This window comes from Psittacula echo (genome assembly GCF_963264785.1).
Source record: "Psittacula echo genome assembly, chromosome: 1".
Classification (NCBI taxonomy): Eukaryota; Metazoa; Chordata; class Aves; order Psittaciformes; family Psittacidae; genus Psittacula; species Psittacula echo.
This window is the reverse complement of record NC_137735.1, coordinates 48,749,416-48,772,544: the sequence shown is the minus strand read 5'-3', so window position 1 is coordinate 48,772,544 and position 23,129 is coordinate 48,749,416. Positions and strand designations below refer to the sequence as shown.

At 38.9% G+C, this 23,129-nt stretch overlaps 1 protein-coding gene across 1 annotated transcript in view; it reads right to left on the bottom strand.

Annotated features, from left to right (window-relative positions):
- SH3D19 (SH3 domain containing 19) overlaps positions 1-23,129 on the bottom strand; it is a gene marked incomplete at both ends in the record, with an annotated part of 82,201 nt that overhangs the window by 1,776 nt on the left and 57,296 nt on the right. The window contains 11 exons of the mRNA XM_080638921.1: positions 731-917; positions 1,425-1,477; positions 1,720-1,907; positions 3,580-3,638; positions 6,249-6,379; positions 6,690-6,762; positions 8,038-8,106; positions 9,399-9,663; positions 11,941-11,999; positions 14,211-14,323; positions 17,756-17,863. Of these exons, the coding sequence (XP_080495047.1) occupies positions 731-917; positions 1,425-1,477; positions 1,720-1,907; positions 3,580-3,638; positions 6,249-6,379; positions 6,690-6,762; positions 8,038-8,106; positions 9,399-9,663; positions 11,941-11,999; positions 14,211-14,323; positions 17,756-17,863 (1,305 nt within the window). The remainder of the gene's footprint in view (positions 1-730; positions 918-1,424; positions 1,478-1,719; positions 1,908-3,579; positions 3,639-6,248; positions 6,380-6,689; positions 6,763-8,037; positions 8,107-9,398; positions 9,664-11,940; positions 12,000-14,210; positions 14,324-17,755; positions 17,864-23,129) is intronic.

Genomic DNA, 23,129 nt, shown 5'->3' with positions numbered 1-23,129 from the left:
ATGGTTTTGCTTCTACAAGGACTAAAATGAAAGTTCACTTGCTTAACTTTCCAATAATGATATCTAGTAAAAGCTGTCTTTTCCTCTTTGTACTTGGAGATGAAGCAGCACTTGGTATGTGCTATTTGCCAGTTAGGTGGAATTTATTTCCTGTCAACTTTCACTCATAGCTTTACTTGCAAAAGCGATGGGAAAAAACAGTGACATTTTATGTCCTCTGTGAAGGTTTTGCCTGCAGTGATCTGGGGACCAAACAGAAGCTTTGGGAGAGCAAGCAGCCTTTGTTCCTTGCTTCACCAAGGGCATTACAATAGATCTGTGCCAGGATGCACCAGTTGTAGTTATTTACAGTTCTACCAGCTCTTTGCCTATGCTGCAGTGTTTTTCTTCAGCTGAGGGAGAACCTGTTTCTCCAGTCATCCCCTGTACCTTTTTGTACCCCTGAATTCCTACTAAAGGCAGCTCAAGAGTCCTGTTTTGCCTGTGCCTAAACTCACTTTAAACCATCCTATAATCTGTATTACCTCCCAGATAACTTACTGACTAGAGCATTATATTGCCATTAGAAAGAGTGGTTCAACACTTACTTAGTTGAGCTTTAAGATATTAAGGACTGCAGTGGTGTGTGGCTTGTTAATGCAATGGAATAGTTGGGTTCTCCCAGAACCCAAATGCCATGACTGTCACAACCCAAGGAATAATGAATTGCCATCTAGTAGGAGCACTATACCTGAACAGATCTGAACAAAAACTGCTGGGAAAATCCCTTCCTTTTCATTCAGTCTTCCTCTATACCACTCTGGATCTACTTGTTCCAGTATTTCGACGCAGTCGCCCTTTTTAAAGGATAAATCGTCTTTGGTTTCTGCTGTGAAATCATGAAGCGCTTCACACCACTGTACTGAGCGTCTGTTGTTCTATTCAAGTGAACAGAAGAAATGCATTAATTTTAGAAGCGTTAATGGTGCCCATAAGCTGATGGATGCTGGTGAAAGCAGCTGTACAGAACACGGGTGTCCTGACTTTCTATCGTACAATAGCGTTGCTGCAGATGTAGACGAGAATGGCATTTCAGCAATTACCACAGAATTTCATCTGGGCTCAGACGCATTCCTTTTTATCACTGATGGCAGGGGACAGGATTAATCAAGTCAAAATTAGACCACTGCAGCAATACTTAAAATAGAGCTAACAAGAATTTGCTTCAGCACAAAGGATAAGAATTTACTGATGTTAATTTGCCAGGAGCTATGAATTCAATCAGTTTAGGCCAACTGTCAGACTTCAAGATGGGACCAAGCAGCATTGTGTGCTGTGGGCGTTGTGTTACATCCAGGGATAAAGTTGTGCAGCTAGTCTGACATTAGAATAGAAAGTCTATGGAAAGCTATGAAAATGCTGTTTAAATTCTGGCCCTCACCCACCTGAGGAAGGGAAGAAGAAACCTCCACCTTGCTCTTTAGTGTTGCTCCCGTACCTACATAAGTAAAACACAACTTAGAATGACAGCACCAACTATTCAAAACCTTACTAATGATAGAGATTTTAAAGTGATTATTAAGAATAGCTTCTTAAGAACTACTATTCCTTTTGGGTTTTTTAATGTGTCTTTTCTCTCTTTCTACCTCCTTCCCGCATTCATTGTCCTTTTGCACTTTTCTCCTATACACATGCAGTACAAAACCATGTTCCTGAAGATTTTTGCAAACATATTCATACCTATTCCAGGCAGATCTTCAATTACTTCCACGAAGTTCAAGGGGAAGATTCCAGATATGCCTCTGAGCTCTCCTTTGGCCCACTCTTCATTTACATAGTCTTTCAGGATAATAGTTTCACCTTCTGAAAAACTGAGCTCATCTTGCTGATCTCCGATATATTCAAATCGTGCTACACATCTTGGGCCTCTGCACAAAAATAAAGAGAGAAACTGACTTGCCTTATTTATTATTATTGCCCACTTAATAATATGCCAGCATTGTCGAAAATATGGATTGATATAATAATTTAAATGACAGAATGCACTGAAGACAAAATGGGTGGAAAATTAGCATCTAGCCCTGGTTCTCATCTCTGCTTTCTGAGGAGGATGAAGGAGCTGGATGCAACTTCTGCATCACAATCCCTGTTACAGTATTTTGCATAAGACCCTATTTCTGTTCCAAACAACAAAACCAATGTCATTTTGTTTCTGGGCTACCTGACCCATTTTATAGTTTTGCCTAAGTGTCCTGATACACTTATGTTAAGAATTTGATGGGTTTTTTGAGCAAGCATCAAATTTAGATGCAATCAAGCATGGGTAGGGGGTGGGTGTTGTGTATTTGTCCCAGATCCCGAATGCATGGAGGTTTCACAGGGGAAAGATAGTTTTAATCTACTTTGACAAACTTCATTCTGTAAAATCCATCCCAGGCATGGGGAAATAACTTATTTATCAATGAAACATCAATGTGTCTGATAAATTTCACATAGTTTGTTGAAATGCTGAAAAAAACCCTACATTTTTCTTCCTTTAAATATACGTAATAATGTAATAAACTAATAATGAAATAATAAGAAATTAAGAAAATTTTTAATCTCTCAGAAATGAAAAAAGTAGTAACAGGCTTCAGTTCTTTATACAGCATCACGGCACACAACCATTGTCAGTAGCTTGATTCTCACCTCTGTCCCCGACTCCTATTTTTGCCAGAGCTTCAGGACAGAGCTAGCACTACCTATTTCTTTCTTAGCTGCAGAAGCAGCTTTTAAAAATAAAGTTTTATTTAAGGCAAGCTCAATCTGAAGAACAAACTGAATTATCCCATTGACACTAATAGTTCTTCTCTCTCCCTGAATTTAATTGGTGTAATGAATGATTAAAAAATCCAATAAATCATCATTGAGTAAAAATAGCACAAAAGATGTTTCTTGCCCACAGATCTTAGTACAAGTGTTTGCAAATTGAAATGAATGTGCTTGAAATATATTTGATAATTTCATTTGGGGAACTTTAGATTCACCTTTATAGTTATACACTTTAAGGTTAGATAGATTTCTCTACTTAAAGTACAGCTATATTCTGTCCCATTTTATCTTGTTCTTTCAAATGAGTGGAAGCCCTACCACATTGTGTCTTATAAGGACACTGGAAGCAAGGCCAGGAGCAAAGAGAGAAGTGTGCAGTGCTGCTCAAGTTCATCAGATCGGTCCACAATCTCTGTAACCAATTTGCATAAAGAATTATGGGAAACGCTCTTCCAATACAGCTCGGAAGAGGAAGAAAAGTGAGTGAAGGGGACTATATCTACATGAACATTTATTATAAACATTATAACATTTATCTTACAAAAATGAAGTGTTCTACCAATTTTTTGAAGCCACAAAGTGAGTTTTTAGGCTTCTTTTTTTTTTTTTACCTGAATATGAAGTTTTCACCAAAAGCTGTCAGTTTTGAGAGCTTAATTTTTAAAATATATTTTGGTGAATAAACTGTTCGCCATACTAACCTCAATGCAGATAATACTTCAAAGTTATCTTCCTTTTTACTTCCTAATAAATCAACATGAAAAAGAAAATGGTATTGATGTGACTCACTTAATACATTGTGATGAACAGGGTATTCTTCTCCTGTTGCCTTCTTCTGGTACATCAATCTAGTAAGACAGCAAAATAAGTAAAATCTTCCATTTCAAGCTCATGGCAACATAAGTACAATAAACTTGGAACCAGTTACAATAATCTATTTTTCAGCTAGGCATCAGCTCCAGTTGTGACCTCCATGTGACACTCTAGTCACTGGCATGCTATGATATTTGATGATATTAATGTAGATTTCAGTTTTGTATGCCTGATTTCTCATTTTCCAATCTCATGCAAACAAGGAGCTCTATTTAATGTTTTCTACTGTGAAACTGATTTGCTGTTTCTACTTGGGGCATGACTGACAGCATATGGGACTGGATGCAACTACATGTTGTTGCATTTAACTCCCAACTTTCAATTGGTAATTGCTCTCTATTATTTACTAGCACAATATATTACAACAGACAAAATTATTGTTTACACTTATCCTGTCTGTGCTTTGGTAGCCAGCTGTCCTCCAAACACAAATACATCTCGCAAATCTCACTTGAATTGGAGAAATACAATTTAGAAAATCAATACATAGATATATCAAACAGACAGCATTCAATGCCTTTATCATAAGAGGACTTCAACTGTATTTTTGGTATCATATCTATGACACAAAAGATATCTGTGAGATGTGTAAGACTGCACGCCTAGAGACCCTGGCGAGGAGCTTTGGGTTACAGTTTGCTATCACATCAGCCAGTTCCCATAAATTCAACAAGAACGTTTCATTAACTTATGTGAAGGACTGGAGATCATGCTGCCTTTTAGGACAAATAATCTTTGCCGTGCTCTTTCTAGAGCAGCTGGCATCTGTGGTGCTCTGAAGGTTCTAAGTAACAACCATGTATTATTGCTGGGTATCCAGACCTAAGCTGTTACCTAGCTCAATACTGTAAACCACACTGTAGTGTATAGTACAGAGGCCTTGTACCAACATCAAATCTGACATGAATGAAGTCCTCAGTAAATCAACCTTCTGTACTGTGCTATTCTTTGACTCACCCATTTTTAATTTTTTTTGAAACAAAAGATTTTTGCACTCAAAGGGTAACCACAACTAAAACAGAAATTTGAAACACATCTGCCATAGTCTTCACAAAGTTCTACCTGTCTGCATCAATGCTGAATTCAACCCAAATAGCCTTTTCACTGTTTTAACATAAAATCTTTTCTCTATTAGCCATCAGTAGTAACAAAAGCCTTTAAATTAAATTGTTGGTCTGTGTAGAAGCAGCTATTCAATTTAGCTAACAGATCTTTCTCATGAAAGCAAATCAAGCATGGTTCCATTATTACTAATGCCAAGTTTAGTTTTTATTCTTCAGAATTTTTCTTAAAATCTTAAACACCATTACAAACAAAACAGCCACACTGCACTCTCTGTTGGTTACCAAATACTTGGTATTGCCCATATAGTGGCAGTGCTCATCTCTGGCAGCTGTCCTGGCTTGACAGAGACACTATCTTTCATGGATCACAGAATACCACATTAGAAGGGACCTCAAAGATCATCTGGTCCAGCCTTCCTTGGGAAAACATGACCTAAACTAGATGTCCCAGCACCCTGTCCAGCCAAATCTTAAAAAGCACCCAGTGCTGGAGAATCCACCACTTCCCTGCGGAGAGTATTCCAATGGCTGATTGTTCTCATTGTGAAAAATCTTCCTCTTGTATTAAGTTGGAATCTCCCCAGGAGTAAGTTGTGCCCACTTGTGCTCTTCTCCAAGTGAAATGGATGCCCATGTGAATGCCCATCCATACAACTTCACTGCATCCTGGTGTCAAGTTTAGCATTCCTCCATGTCCATATGGCTGGTGTGGATAGCCCAAAGGCCCCTTCCAGTGTCACAGAACGGACTTTAATCTCAGACTCAGGCTTGCAATAGATTTGACACAGCTTTTGATGCAGTGAACCATACTGTATCTCTTTTAAAGATGAGGAAGTAAATTAATCGCTACTGGGTCCCAAAACAGCACCTGTCTCTTGCGTGCCATTTACTGTCACATTCACTAACAGGATTGCTTTAAGCTGCTCATTTGCAACAACACAATCTCCTTGCACTGTGCCAGCACCACCACTTGTGCAGCCACTTAGTAAGCCACTTAGGCAAATTGATCCAGCTGGAAAAACAAAAAAATATTCTAGGAAGAAAAATACCATGTTTCATTGGGCCCAACTGTTGCCCTGACCTAGTTCACTACATGGTTATGAAAGCAGTGATTCCAGCACAGTTCAAGGGACAAGAAAATGAAACTGGAAGATTGGGGTGAGGCACAAAAAGCAACAAGCTTACCGAGTGTTGATTCCTACATGCAGCTGTGAACAACTAATCTGCTCTGTAGACCCTGAGAAACCACCCAGGTTAACAAAGAGAATCTGGTAAGGGCCATGATTTTCTCACTTGGCATCAAATGATAGCAAGACAATCCCCATAACACAAGCTGATCCTGCCAAATCAAGCATCTTTCTAATACCATACAAACAATATCTTCTGTCTTCTGTACTGCCAGAGGAAAAAGAGATTATGTAAATATAGAATTTAGTTAAACACACAGGAGCTATAGTAAAACAGAACCAGAAAACAAATGCAGCAGGATCTTATGTAGCAATGAATACAAAGCCTACATACAACTACTTTAACAAAGCTGGCAGGAAATATCCCTGTGCGATTCCCACATTTTCCTCTGTACCACTCAGTATCGATTTTCTCCAAAAGACAAACAGTATCTCCAGAATGGAGTTCCAGGTCATCAGGATGCTCTGTAAGACAGCATCATTTCAGTTAACAGTAGTTGTCACACTGATTTTCTTTAAGTAAAACCTCCTTAATATAAATATCACAGACAAAACCAGAATGGGTTTTCAAAAAGTCTTAATTACACTTGATAAACTAGTTTGCTTTAATGAGAAGACTAGCCCAACTATAGCTAAACCCATGGATGTGAACGACTCTACATGCAGACTTTGCAGGCTGAGCTTCCTCATCATTTTTAAGCAATAATTCCTAATAAAATTCCAATTTGAAAATCTGGGAGTAAAACAAGCTTCCAGAATATTCACATTTGCTTACCTGCAGGAAAATCATGCAGGACTACAGCATGAGGTGCACTCGTGTCAGGAACTTTTGGAGGGTGGCTTGAATCCTGACAACATATAAATACATGTAGTTTATAAATCATGGAAGATACAGATTACGTGCTCTGAAAGTAATTTTGTGACTTCAGACACAATGTTTTTCTGGTATCAGATAACCATCTTTGGAGGCAACGGTTAATATTGGTCACAGAGCTATCGGACTGAATCCTGTATGCCTTTTGCATAACCAGAATACATTTCATCAAAATCTAGTTTTGAGCCAGTAAACTGAAGGAAAGGCATGTAACTTTTCCTAGTGTAGACAAAGCCTCAGCAATCTGTGGGTCAGAAACCTGGAGCGTTGGCATCAACTCTCATTGCAAGGGTTGTGGTCAAATTTTGCACTGTTGCTCAGTACTGCATGCTGCCAGACACTCTTGCGTTCTTCAAGGGAACACCCCAGCCCAACTCTCCCCAGTACACTCATCAGGGGCAGCACATCTGCCCCTCAGCATTTTTGAGGGGTGAGCAAGCCACAAGGCCTTTGCTTACCAGAGGATAACTCTGAGGGGAAAAAACAGTTTTGCTGTGGGATTTTCATAAAGGGAAATTATATCCAAAATGCTGAGCCTTTTTCTTTGTCCCTCCCACTAGGAATTTTTAGACTGTACTGATGACAACCACTGTGAATTACATTCAAAGTAGTTGATTGCATACAAAAAACCCAACCAAAAAAGACCAACATGGACAAAGATAAGGCCAGAATAATATGAATTACAACAGAAACCAAGAGATTGCATAGAAATATATTTCAGCCATATAGGTTTCTGTTAATAATCAAAAAGGCTGCTCAAAGCTGTAATTTATACTAACTATTTAATATTAATCCAGTCATGGCCTAAAAACACGTTAAGTTCTGTAGAAGCAGAAAGAGGAAAATTCTTTGAAGTTCGTATGTCAAAGCCAATTTACTGATGTATCATGTACAGTAAGTACTTCATACAGCTACTCACTTATCTTTTGCCCACTTTTCAGATACTCAGCCAAGGGAGTGATTATCTTCCAATGAGACAGAGGAATTTTACCAGTTTCCTCTGCCTTCTGGCACTCCAAATAATTACTGTTGCTCTGCTAAGGAAGCAGAATGTCCTTGTGCTATGAGGCAAATCATGATTATTGGGTTTTGCTTTGTTAGTTGTTTTGTTTTTATTAAAGAAACACAAGGATTTAATAAAACACTATTATATTTCTCAGTGAAACCTTTAAAGCCTAAAGCACTTGATGCTGTAACGCAACAGAAGTCTTACTCATTAAATGTTTATCAGCAGAAAAAGATGCCTTACCTTACAAGACAGATCTCCAGTGTTCCTGGGAAGACAATCTTCCTTGGCACCTCCATGAGGCACAGGTAGCTTGAATAGAAACAGAGGCAAATAGAAATGTCTGTATTTCACTTCTAAGCACCTGAAATTCACACTGTGAGTGAAAATGGACAGACAATGGAATTGTTCAAACCATCTGCTACAGGTAACTAATTTAGGAGTCCAGTGGAAGAGGACAAGCTCCTTTGGAAGGCATTCAGACTGCTGGTGATATGAACTGCCATTTGAAGAAACCCAGGTGTTGCCATCTGCTTTAGAAGTGTCTCAGCCATCTAACTGATATCATACCATACAGTAATCATGTTTAGCAACACACTGGCACAAAAATGTATTCATTTGTCATGGAGAGCACTGGAGAAACAACCTGGTGGAAAATTTCATTGACGGCAACATTTGAGGGCAGGGAATTACTAGTGATCTGTTACTGAATAAAATCTCATGTACAAAAATATGTCACATGTTTCTTATGCAAACAGGCGTGGCTGCATCAGAGAGGAAGCATCATGCTTCCCTTATCTCTAAGCTGTTCCTACTTTCAACTTAGATACATCTTTCTCTCTCTTTCTTGCTCTTCTGCTCCACCAAGGATCTAAATGCAAGAGTGAAGATCAAAGAGAAGGCAACAGAAAGCTTCCACGTTGTACTGAATGTTGATGTTCATGCTATGGTTGTGCGGGTGCTTTTTTTTGACAACAGCACTGGTTCAAGCAGCCACCAGCTCTGATTGCTGATCAGTTTCAAGTGTCTGGGGAAAGACTCCCCTTTTTATCTGTAATATCGATCCACTTATATTTACTATTCCATAACAACACATGCAATACCAAAAATAAACTATTTTATAATGAAAATGGATGGCATCAATAGGACGAAAATGTAAAGGTAAGTGATATTACATTCCTCACTCTCTGCAGGCTTGATTAAGCAAGGTCAACTACTTTTCAAGTTACGCATTTTGACATATACAGGGAAAACCAATATACGAACACAATCATTTAGCATCTTTTCATGTGCTGCGATAGAATTCAGAACTGGTGACTATTAAAAAAAATCCCCCAAACCCAAAAGGTATGCATTAAAAATATATATATATTAATGATATATATACACAAAAATACACACACATATCTATACTTTGCTTGTATATGCCTTTCTCCATCATTACCTTACAGTACTTATTACTATCTATCAGTATTTTCTAAGGAATTCGATGCTGATAGATGCACTTTGAAAGCCACATCATAGCCTTCCTCACTACCTCTTTCACTACTATTTAAAGCAGCACTGGTTTATGACCAACAGTCTCGGAATATCTCAACTCTCACCATGTATTTATTGTAGAGAGGATGACCTGGTTTAGGTCTAGGAGGTAATGCTGGATCTGAATTTTTGAAGACTGAACTTTTTGTTCTCTTGGGTCCCAATCTGAACTTGCTGGCTTTTCTGTCAGAACAGATGTCAGACGTAGACCGCGAAAGAGCTTCCTTCTGGGAGGAGGTCTTGGCTGCAGAGAGTTTTGGTGGAGGTGGCCTCCCAGGAACACTTCTAGGTGGGGGAGGTCGAGCAGGTATAATTTTTCCATTCACAGGCCTAAAAATCAGGTAAAGTATAAAGGAAATACACATATTAATAAGCCTGCTGCCTCATCCTCCACCACAGCCCTAGCTATAGAATATGCAATAAGGAAACATGATGCGGGATGATCTGGGCTGTAGAGTTTGTAATATCTGAAGCTCTCTGGGAATACATGAACTCTTCAGATACTGGAACTAGAGGATCAAGTCCTTAGATTGCTTGACTACGTATTTCTAAGTCTGCTCACCTCTTTCACTTCTCAACAGCCTGCCAGCTTCCTGGAGAGTCCACTACATAAGCCGGATTTCTTTCAGCAATCCACCCTGAGAAAGAGCTTTGTCTGAAGCTGCCTTAGGATGGAGTTGTTCTAGTAGAGAGCTTTAGTGAAAGCCCTGAGAATCTCTGCTGATGTAGCTGGTCTTCAGCAATAAGACTAGCTCATGCCCTGGGATGTCACTTACCTCAACTGACTTCTGGGCCCCTGCTGAAACTCATGACACATAACACCACTTTGCACTATGGCAGCAGTAGCAGAACTACCACTTTTATGCAACTGATGTCTACTGCTGAAAGAAAGCACTGGTGAAAACACTTGAGTTTTCTGGCAGTGCTGGAGCTACCACACTCTCATTAGTGTGCCAGTAGTTTAGGAATCAAAGTCAGAAACTAGTAGATGTCAGTGGTAATTAATCTAAAAAATCCCCCTTACTAAGCATTGATGAAAAAAAGCTGCCTATAGAGTACACACAAGCCATGATTTTTAGAATCAAAGAGTGTGGCCAAATCAATAATTTGCTAATGAAAAACTCACCTCTGCTATAAACAAGCATTATGTACATATAACTTTGGCTTCCTGTTATTAAGAACCCGAGCACTAACACTATTCCAAAAATACAAAATTGTTTTATTATTAATGGGAAATATTTGGCCATTTACTGCAAGTTTCTGCTACAGTTGTCCCTCTTTCATGTAGTCCAATTCAGCACAACTATTTGCTTACATGAATTCCTCAAGGGTCTGTAAAAATCAAGCACAACAAATGTGCATTAGTGGATCTTTGGAGTCTCCTTCTGACATATTTTGAGTGTCATCCACCACTTGAGAAGACACTAGTGTTCCACTAATGCTCCTGATACTAGTTCTCCATTACTACTTGAGATTGGATTAGTTTTTTCAATTTCAAAAAAATAATCCACTTCTGTTCAACTTCCACCTCTCCCCTTTCCTGGCCTCATCCTAAAGTAAGCTTTTTTAATGTTGACAAAATGGGAGATTTCAGGTTAGACTGTATTAAATCTGGAAACAAACCAACCCATGCATTTGTAACGCAACTCAGCTAAACAGGAAAACTCTAACAAGAAATTCAAATAATTATTATTGCTTACTTTAAAAAAAAAAAAGTAATCCATTTGAGTAGAAAAGACAAAGGACAAAATGTTTACTGCAGTTCCAGAGACTTTCAGGAGAATCAGGAATGCTGCTACACTAAACAGAACAGGGGAAAGCAACAAGCCCATAAGGGATGATAATGAGGTGTTTCTTTGTGGGTACAAGCACACTCTTTCCTGTTAATGAATTATTCTTATTATTGGTAGTCTAAATTTAATAGCTGAAAGATTCTCTTGTTCTGACACAACAGAGAAAGCTCTTGTGTTTAAGCCCACAGATTTAGAGTGCAGATGCTGAGAGAGCCACAGTGGCCTAGCTATTCAATGCTTTATCTTCCTTCAGCTTGTCTCTGGCATTCAGTGGACCTGAATTTAAGGCTGGTCCAGCTACTTCTGCCTCCACAGACCTTCTTTCTTACTGGGTCAAAAGAATAAAAACCCTAAGGTTATCATTGATTCTACATCTTCATAGATATTTTACAGCTGAAGTGAACTGTATAAACTAGCCAGTACTTCTGGGAAGGCACCAGCCCAGCATCTGCCCTTTTCAGGGTGATAGCAACTGCCACCTCCACTCCTTTACCACTCAAACCCAGTCACAAGTGCAAGTGCTGTGGGTGAAAAGGTTAAAGATGCAGAAAGGAATGACTGTCAGCAGCCACTGTACATTAGCTGAAGAGCCAAACAGCTGTCCTCCTATAATCTCCCTGCTCATACCAATAGCATACAAACAAGTATTAATCAGCTAGCAACTTGGTCCTGCCTATTTATTAGTGAGCATACTACCTACCCAAGCCTATTGAGTTGGAACTAGAGTTGGTAGTGTCTACATTGAAACTAACTAACTAGGTAAACTAACTTAGAAACATCACTTTTAAGTGAATCACTGAAGAACTGCACTTACCTTGGGGGTAGTAGAGGATCTAGCTGAGGCACTCCACCCTTTTCTGAATGATCCAACTCCTATAAAGATTCAAAAGAAAAAAGCCATTTCTTTAAGCCTAAGAAACAAAAATAAACTTGTTTAAATGATGCATTTATTAAATTATATCCTACATGCAGGAAAAACAGGAGTTTCTAGAGGTCTGGGAATAAATCACTGGGAATAAAGTGATATGGTGCATTCTAGCATTTCAAAGTCTTGTTGGACACAGAAGAAAATGTAAATCATCTGGGTGACTACCTGAATCACAGCTTGAGTTGTGCATTAAGTATGACCCAGCCCTCTTCTCCTACCTGATGGGAGTCAGGGCTCAAGAGCCAAATTCAGGACAGTCATACAATGTACAATTTCACTGCCCACAGAATTCCAACAGCTGCAGCAGTTACATCATCAATTTTGATCTAACTTTGACAGATGAATAGGCTTAAAGTAGAAAACATGACATTAATGAAACTCACATAGGATAGCATCTTTTGCAAATAACATTAGCTCTCATTAAAGAAGGCATCTAAGTATGTTTCCTAGAGATCTAAAAGACAAATCCTGGTGAATTTTGCTTTGGCACATTATGGTGTTACTTCTCTCAGCTGTCCATCCTGACCCTGCCAGAGATTACTACTCTGTAACAGAGTCAGCAGAAGAGAACATGTGCCATGTCTGAAGGGCTTGGACCACAGTAATAGATTAACAAGTTACCATCCTTTCTGCCTCCTGCTGCTCGTTGTCCTCCCAGTGCCAGAAAGTACTGCCAGCTCCTCTGAACAAGCACAGCTGCTTGTGGAACAGCGTGGTAAATGAGAGTGCTGAATCTGGGTTCAAAAGTATCATTTTTAGAACCAGTAATATCCAATAGGTCTGAACGGCCTTGTTTACTTAATTAGGGATACATGTTCTTGAAACTGGTAAGCAATTTTGGTGATTTTTCATCCCTAGAAAATACCTAGGTGTATTTTGTGACAAAATTTTGACCCTTGATTAATTCCCCAAATTAATGTTCCTGGCTGAACAATCCTGATTAGAAAGAAACCTCCCACTTTCAAGTGGGGATGTTATACCAAAAAAATTCCTCTTCTGTGTGAGAAGGAAGAAATCTGTGCCAATTACTGCTTACAGTCAACAATTTTTACTGTTGTTGGTTAATCGCTTCCACTGACAAACAATACTAGCTTTAGAAGCACAGAAGTTCATATCTTTCCAAGGATAAGATTTGAATGTTTCAGTGGACTTGATGCAGTCTTTTTCTTAAAAACATTATCTGAGGCTTACATATGCCTGTCACAGTAACTTGGATGACACTGGAAAAGTTTTGAGGTTGCATTCTTTAAAATATTATTTAACATCTTGTATTGGACATAATTTTTTCAGCATTATTCAGAAAAGATGGAACCTCTGTGAACAGCCTCTTCAATCAAGACATTTTAAAACCACTTTATCCTATTAGCAGAGGTAGCCACAAAGAAATTTCATGGCAGTTCTCTAGCTAGTGAGGGCTTTTGATTTGACTTTATCTTTTAGTGCCTGTGGTTTCCAAGACTGCCATTCTTGCTATCACAGCACTCAATATTTGGAAATTCTACTGTCATTTTCTAGTTTGTTCTAATTTCCTTTTGTAAATCCATGTCAAAGGGCATATAGGATACACAGCTACAATGCTACAATGTCTACCATTACTAGATGCTCAGGAGCAAGGAGCAGAGCCTTACTTCCCCAAATAGATGGCTCTACTCTGGCTCTAACAGGACCAGAAGAAAACAACTAGAAGGAAAGAGCTGAATAAAGCAAGCTTCATTCATCTACAGAAAAGTTTCCTCTGCTTGGAAATTAGCACAGACACTGAGAGGTACCATGTGTATGGAGTTAAAAAAATACATTTCTAAAGGACTTTGACAGCATTTCACTGTGTAAATCTCATTGGACTTTGAACCACTTTGCAGTGCTTTTGAAAGTAAATCGTAGAATATCCTGATTCCAGCTACTAAATACAGAAAATTGAAGATAGATGTGATCAAAGTTCAGTAAAATCAACAAAGTGCTTTTCAGAAGTGACAGCAGTCTAAATTATCTGATTAAATCAGAGAACGCAATTAAAAGAAAAAAGCTTTATATTTTTGAGTAGTACTTTTAATCCTTTGGTCCTTCAAATAACTTACTTCACGAATGCTTGAGAGTCACAAGAGATCTGTTAACCAAAGCAGATAAAGCTGTAATACAGGAAAACAGTCCTAACTTACCACTTTTTTTACTAGGTCACCACTGTTCTGTTTTCCCACTGTGATATCAGAGGTGTTCCCAATAGGCTTTTCAGCAGGAAGTGGCGGAGGGCTATGCAGGATTTCATTTAAAGCTGTAAAAAACCCAAAAAGTTCCTAAATGAAAGTCTAATTAATAGCTTCTTCACATGAACCAACAATAGGTGAGGGAATGCATATTGATTTGAGGCATTTTTTCGGGAACACAACTTCCTTACTGAAAGCCAGAGCAGCCAATGGGCAGGAACACTTAAAGACTAGTAAAGAAAAAAGGGACATGAAGGGAATATTGCAACTCTGGGGTTAATTTCAGGAGTACCTTCCATCCTGCATAATGGATCTTCACTTTAAGCTCAGGACACCAGTAAATTATTCTAGAGTTTCAGGGTTTCAGCTGCAATACTTGTTGATATAATATTAGATGAGTAGAAGAGCTTCTACCCTTGGGAATGTCAGACCCATGACGGGATACCCTGAAACACCATCACCATCTCTCAGCCACATTTCTAAACTGGCTCACTTTTTTCAGCTGTCAGCTCCTGGAATATCCTTCAGGCTGGAAAACAGCTGAGGGTTATTTCAAGTAACCCTGAAAGATCAGGAGACTTGGATGGAAGAATCTCCAGAAAGGTAAATGCAAGAAAAGAAACTGTTGCCTGCTTCAAAATTCATGGTGACAGAAAACAGAGAAGGAAGCTCTTTGGTAGTCTTTAAGGAGCTAAGCAAATACAGGAAATGGAAGAGGAAGCAGTATAGCTCTTACTAGGGAAGAGTGATGATGTCTTCAGCTTCAATAAAGAACGTAAAAACCTGCTAATTATATGATATATTATACTGCTTTCAAAGTCTCTCCCACTGAAACCTGGGAAGCACTTAGACAGGTTTTGCCAGTATCATTTTGTCTTTATGTACCAATCATTTTGTCTTTATGTATTAGAACCCTGCCATCTATTTTACAATGTATTTGTATACCAAGAATATTAATTTCATACAAAGAACTTCAGACACTTAAGCTCTTCTGACTTCCAGCCAGTCTTGGAGTTATGTAAAAATATATGTAGACAGCATGGATATTTATAGATCGATGACAAAAGAGATTCTATCCAAATGAAAGCATTCAGTTGCTCATTTCATGAAAAGTACTTTCAAAGAAACAACCTGTAAGAAGGAGAAGTGTTGTTTGTTTTTAACATCTCAGCTGCATCATGATGATATAAAACACTGGTGTGATGTTTAAAAATGGATCAGTTCAAGGATAAATCCCTTATTCTTAGAAGCAAGTCACAGTTACTATGTTGGTTTCCTGTGACCACCTGTGACCAAGCACAGGAAAAACAAAACTAGTGCAGTTCATCACTCTACTAACTTAGTATGAAAAATAAAACCAATACCTGACAGTAATTGCAGGAGAAATCTTTTCTAATCATGCCTTACTGATCTATAAAAAGCACGAGAGATTTATTTATTCACGCCACTTCAAATCTTGATATATACAGATGGCCTAATTTCCTTGACTCTACTCTTTACAAGACCATAATTAAAGGAAATAAAGGAAGAAAAAACCCACCCAAGAATTAGAAGGCAGGTGTTATTTTCAGTGATTTCTAAGTGTAATAACTGAAGTGGAAGTTTAATACTTCCTTTCTAATGAAATCTCAACAAAAATGCTAATGCTAAATGAGTGCTTTACCAGAGTTCAAATTCTTAAGCATCCAGCTCTGTCCCCTTTTTGCTGGTGTTTTGGTAGTTGTTTTGGGATATTTCTTTTAGGTTTGCAGTGGTTCCTGGCAGAATTAATCTCCCTCCACACCCAACATGGTGAAAGACCCTTGTACTGCAATTATGTATGCAATTACCTCTTACAAGGTAAATCCTACTGTATCCATGTTATACCTTGGTCCAAGTAAGTGCAACTTACTTTTCTAATTTTTTTAACATCTTACATTTCTACTGACATATGACTACTCTGCTTTCCTGGAACCTGCTTCTGTCCCTCCACATCCTGTTAATCTTCCAGCTACAGCCTCCCATAAAGCAGTCCTTCGCACTCCCCTGATAATTGCAGCTAAGCACAGCATGGGCAGCAGTCTCCTGTGGGAAGTTCCATTACCACTAGAGAGCAGCAAGGGACCAGTTATCTACAAGTTCAAAAGAGAATCCAGCTCAGTGAAGAAAAAAAAAAAAAAAATAAAAAAACTGTCAGGTCTTTTTCTCCTTTTTTCCCCCCCAAAAATGGAAATCATCATTTCCTTTCCAGAGAAGAATTATGTCTTGGGTTCTTTACAGTGATTGTAAATGTATTCTTCCAACTAAAAAAAAACCCACCTTTATTTATGATCAGAAAGATCACAATTAACAGAAAGATTTGTTCTCTTGCTTTATTTTCAGTCTTCTCAATATTTTTAATCATTTCAAATGCATTTCTCACTTATGAAGAGGAAAGGAAATCCTAGTATTTTAGCACTGGGGAGGTGGGGTGAGAACGAGAAGAAGGGAACTGAGGAAATAATGAGAGAAAATCTTAGGAGAAAAGCCACCTGGACATCTGGTTGCTACAAACTGGCTCTACACCTAGTCAGTGTAGTAAAACATGATTTTGAAATACGAGTTTTAAGAGCTATCTCGTGACATTTCTCCCTAAGCTTTGAGGATAAAACATAAGGCTAAAGAGAAGCAAGAGTGTACTCTTGCATACAAAGATCAACACAAAGACCTTGTGTCTCTGATAAATTTCCACTCTGAGATACTCTTGGTGTCATTTGTAAAGCCGTAAAGGATTAGAGGTGAAAGGCATTAGGGATATGGTAGCTGTTAGAAAACTATAGTCAAGACCTTAACACAAAGTTGAACACATCAGGTTTTTGCATCCAAGTTCTCACATGCCATTTTTATCCCCTCAACTGCTACCAAAACACCATTGCTTAAATGGCCACAGATTTCAAATTTCACAAGGGTCAAGGGAAACTATTTGATGTAATCTGTGAAAATTATCCTTACATCCCAACATAGCTGTGTTTGAAGCAAAGTTAAAGACACTAATATTGTTCCTTTGACAAGTGGGGGCTCTGCTCTCAGGAAGTTCTGGAGCAGCAGTCAAACACCCTCAGCTGATGTCAGAAGTGAATTTGACCAAAGGTACAACTCAGTGATATGGTTTAGCTGACAAAACAAGCTTGCTTCTGCTAAAAAAGGTCTCCTCCAGATGTTCCCTGCTGCTTCCCTTAAAAGTCCCCACTGTTTCACCCCTGATATGTATTAGCTCCATAAGGTGCAAGGGACATCAAACGTAGTGCAAAGGAGGGAGCCAGATGAGGTAGCTGGGAGGCAGGGAGAGGGGAACATGACTCATAGCTATTTCTCCTTCCCACCACAGCCCTTAGGTTGGCTCCTTTGTTTTGTCAAACTGTATCGCAAAATTCCTTTGGTAGTTAATACAGCTAATAAACAGCAATTCAACAAAGTAAATGGTGAGTCACAGTTAAAAAGGTTTTCTCAGATTTCTCAGACAATTTGAGAGAAGAACTTACATTTCCCGGGTTTAGCTGGGATTCGGATCACAGTGGGTTTCCGGGCTATAGCTGGTTGAACAGTTTGTTCCTTTGCAGGTTCACTTTTGGTGAAGAACTGAAATGGATCTAAAAGGAAAGAAACAAAACCCAATCCCCCTTTTTAATATTTATTTGTTGAACAAAGTCTCAGTAGGTATTGCTTTCATTATTGAGGACTTACATATTTCGCACACAGGAAAGTGATAATAATAATAAAATCAGGCTGATGCAAATAGAGTACTCAGCTCTTTGCAAATAACATGTCTTTTCTGTACATCTGCATTCATAGTTGACACATAAACATACTCCAGATGCTTTCTGGGATTATATAAGCCACTGAACAAGAGGAACTGCATTGCTTCCTAATAGGGACCTGAAATCAGGATGGCTTTAGGGAAATGTTTTCAAAGCAGTAGCTCTAATATGCAAACATAGCTGTGAACACATTCACAAAAAGTTTTAATCAATAAAATCTTGCCAAAGCTAAACAGTCAGCATTGCAGCAGATAAAATGCCTACAGAAACAAAGCAAAGCAAAACAAAGCATTTAAATATTACTGATTACAAAATGCCTTCGCTGTAGAACAACTAATTCTCTGGAAGATTCTGCATAATACTGTTGATTATAAACTTGGTGTCAAGCAGGAGACTGGTTCAGACCAAGAACTGGAAGCCGTGCCTGAGCTCTGCCCCTGCTTGTATCACTCATTCCTCTACAAGTCTGTCCAGTCATTCCATCGGTAAGATAGGAGCACTGTTTTCAGTGCTTCATAAACTTAAGCACTGGTCTCTTATTAATAGGCATGGGAACATATGTGCATGTAGAAGGCAGCTGTAGAAATACTCAGACATAAATAAAATCCAAATCTCAATGGGTTCTTTTCTCAAGTACACATTCATGTCAAACAGCAATACTTCCTATATATCTCTTCTCTGTTGCTAACTGCCATCTTTTTCTCTGACATTACCAAAAACTGTAGTAAAAAGACAACGCTTAACAGAATTGTAAATACGTGAAGTAGAAACTGGAGAAGGACTCCAGATAATAAATTCTCCATGACACATATCCATAGCCCCAACAACTGAGTTTGATCTCCTCTGGTGGCCTTTTAAGACGTGTAGCTCAATGAGATGTTATTTATGGAGTGTCAGAGTCTCAGAGAGGAGGTATGCTGGGCATCTCCTTAAATTCTTCAGGCCTTTCTATAAAAACATATCCTTGCTCCAAAGTACTACCACACTTTTTGATAAATTTGGAAGTCCTGTATTTGATATAACTTTTTATTCAACACAAAACCCCCAATTTTAAAAATTGTGTAATAATGATTTCTTACAGATCAACGCAAAGACGTTGCGGCTCTGATAAATTTCCACTCTGAGATACTGTCAGTGTCATTTGTAAAGCCGTACACAATTAGAGGTGAAAGGCAGTAGGGATATGGTACTATCCATAGGAACTGTTGGAAAACTATAGTGAAGACCCTGACACAAAATTGAACACATCAGGTTTTTGCATTCAAGTGGACACTTGGATAATATAACACCAAAAATAACATAAAATAGGCCCAAAGTAATTTCAGGGAGAGGAAATACAGTGTCATAATTGAGGTGCTGAATTACAGTGTAATGGACTGCCCTTCTGCATGCACACAACCTGGCAGTCACAACTCCCCCAGCCACTGCTGCCACTTCTCTTTGCAGTCCCCTCTGTCCATGCCCCAGCCCTCCCTCGCTTCTGCTGTCATCAGGCAGCGAAGCAACAGCAGGGACAACATGCTGCAGGGCCTGGGCATGCTCACCCCTGCTCAGATGTCCACCTCCTACTAGCCCCTTGCTCAAGGCTCTGTTTGTAGCACATCCATCACGTACAGGTGTGCCATGGCGGTTTGTGCCATGGTCTTTTTCAAAGTCAAGACATCCACCTGCCTACAGGTTCCCCAGAAATCTGGGGATAAAATCATTAATCAAAGCACCTCAACTCCTTCTGTCAAGCTGCATGTACAACAGCTTCAAGCTTACAGTTCAGGTCATAGAATCACAGAATGGTTGAAAGGGACCTTAAAGATCATTTAGTTCCAACCTCCCTGCCATGGGCAGGGACACCTTCCCCTAGACCAGGTTGCTCAAAGCTTCGTTGACCTTTCAAGGCCAGGTTGGATGATTTGTCTACACCTAAAGGTATACAGACTATAGTTAACAATAAGCTCTGTTACCATCCAGGCAGAAGATAACTCCATCACATTGTCTCCAAAGACACTGGCACACCCAGAAACCAGGCACAGGCAACTCACAATGTTTTAGAAGGTAAGGGTATAACTAACATCTTAAGTTAGGGATTAGCACTAGTCAGTAAAAGGTTTAGGTCTCTTCCATGAAAGCTGCACCAGAGCCAGGGTTTTTCTAGAGGACTAAAACATAGACCACAAGAGGGGTGCAGGCATTGTGGCAGTATGGTCACTACAGGAAACAAAAATCCCATTCTTGGAGCAAGCCTGCAATTGTAATTTTCCTTTTTTGCTTTATCCTTATGTCTGCCAGCTGCAATGCTAACATTTGAATTGAATTAAGACAGATTTATCTAATCTTAACTCTCACGTTGGTGTTCAGAGTGACTTCAGTGCAGCTGAAAAAAGAAAACCAAACCTGGACTTTCTGCTCTTTCAGTTATCTGGCAACTCTATGACAGATTTGAGGAGTGACCCTGGCGAGAAGTAGGGCAGTGGAGCCTCAGTGCTGCACTGGCTTGTTGGGAAGCTAGAGCCAGAGGGTGAGCAGAGGAAAAGTGAGCCAGGCTAAGTCATGGGCTCCTTGCTTCAACCAGCAGACCGTTAGGAAACACGCTGGCACACAGAGCACCTCTAAAGGTCCGGTTCTGCAGAGCTTGAGGAAGTTCTGCACGAATAATGAAGAAACAATTTTCCAAAGCCTCCATCTTATAAAAATATAGACATTGTGAGGCCAAGTGGAAATGCTCTAAACACCCAAAATAATCAATCAGAGATCTGTGTTCCTGCAAATTTACAGGAGATTTAAAATTGCACAAAATTACTGTTTGTCAGCTGTTAATCACTGCTGTGCATAGAAATGGTTTTCTTGACCATTCAGTCATTGGCAGAGGTCTCTACATCAATAAATCTGAGAAGTAATTTTTAGGTCTGAGGAAAGTTATTTCTAAGGCTGAGAAAACCATTCGATGAACCTTAGTTTTCCGCTCATTATCATATGTTCAATTATACTGTTGTCACCTCATAATTAGTTTAAAACTCATTACCTTGTTTGTGTTATTCCATTCCCCAGTGCTGGGTTTGCAGCAGGAATTGGCTGAGTAAACAACTGTGCTGCTTTGTGCAATGGGACTGACAACATATCAAATTTTTATGTTGTTTAACAACAATTGGGCATCGTTTGATCATAATTCACAGAGGTGTGAAACCAGAATTGTTAATATACTCATTTAAAGCTTCTCAGCTCAAGGAAATTAATCTGCAAGGCATTTTTCGTAACACATCAGCAGACTTCTATTGATTTTTTTTTTTTATGAAACTTTTTCAATGATGCTTAATGCCTGTTTCTTCCTTAGTCTCACTTCTCTACAGCTTCTGTTTCAAAGGTTTATGTGATAACATATATTGCTGTGCTTGTTCACAGGAAAGACAAATGAAAGCTGAGTATTCAAATACACTGAATATCATCTCTTTCTTTTACCAGTTTAGGAGAGACGGCTTTTTCCCCCACACACTCTCATTTACCATCCTTGTTTAAAATAAAGAATTGGGAGGTTACAGAGCAAACACAAGGCTTTTCCCATATGAGTAAGACAGATGGGTATCTTTCTGAAATATTTATTGGTAGTCTTCAAGCAAGAGGTAATAAGGCAGTAACAGATACCTCAGCAGCAATAAGGGGAATCTCCAAACAAATCAGATGTGGAAAGCTAAAAGCACAGAATAGTGATATCTGCTGTGAAGATGCTTAGTCCAGCCAGAAGCACTCTCAGTACATGAGAGCTACGTAGTATGAAAGGTGTTGATGCTAACATTACAACACTTGCCACTACAGAAGTACACAACTGTGTCTACTTTCAATGTTTAATTAAAAAACCTAAATCAGCTGTTAAAGGCAAGGCTCACACATTCTCTTCACACAGAACACTGTTATTGGCATCTTCCAGGAACAGATATTAGAGCCAAAGCTCATCAACAAATAGTTTTATTAAAACCTAGCCCCATGAAACTACTCTGGTGTCTGTGGAAGCATGATTAACCCATACTTGGAAGAATATTTTCAACAACAGGTCCCTCCTAGTAATATAGCTGGAGATTCAATGGAAACCTGACAGATGTCATACCAAAGAGGAATGAGGTGAAGCACTGTGAAATGCTACAACCAGAAACCCAATGTTAACTCAGACATTCTAAATCGCAAAAATTATAAATAGACATATTAGGCAGGTATCCTACCTAAATTCCAACATCAGTAATTTTCCCAATCTCAGTTTTCCCCAGTGTTTTCATCACCAAAATTAATAGTTCACCATCCTTAGAGATGCTATTTCTGATGAGATGGAATAATACAGACTAAATACCTTTCTCAAAACATGCAATTTGCAGCTCTCTCTGCAAATAATGGAAAATTGCCATGACCTGGTCACGATCTTTTAATAAATTGCGAAATTAAAAAAGAAAAAGGAGGGGGTTGGGAGCGGGGAGAGAGAGGAAATTAGACGCAGGCTCTTTCAGGATGCAATCTGTGCATAACCTGAAAGTAAGCTGAGGTGAAACTCAGGCTTCTCGGCACTGTCCTAACACTAGGAGAGTAGACCAGGTCACTCAAATAAAAGTAATACAGTATTCAGAAGTAGTCTTAGTATGGCTTCAGACTTAAAACCGGAAAAGAGACAAGCAAATCTGCTATCATAACATTCTAAGATTTCCTTCTCCCCAGTCTACACAGAAGTTTTTCATGACTAGTCCAGTTATTCTGGTAAAGGCTATGAAGACTCTGTGGTTCTGCTTCACTCAAAGATTCATCAGGCCAAGGAGATTTGCTTTACCTGATATGGCACTTTTAGTCAAACAAGTACTTGAGCAGGTTGGTAAAAATCTCTTCTATGTAATAGCCTTTACATATAAGTAGCTTTTCCAATGTCATTGCCAAAGCATTAGTTTTTATTTCTGCACCTGCTTTTGCTGTTTTATCAAAAGCACCAGAGCAGGCACATAGTAATTTCAGAAAGTTTGATCTTGAGGATTATGTTTCCTCAGAGAAACATTATGTGCAGGTGCCAAAACAGAAATTTCAAACTTCTCACATATTAACAAGATTTTTTAAGAAGAGTTGTGCAAAGATTTCA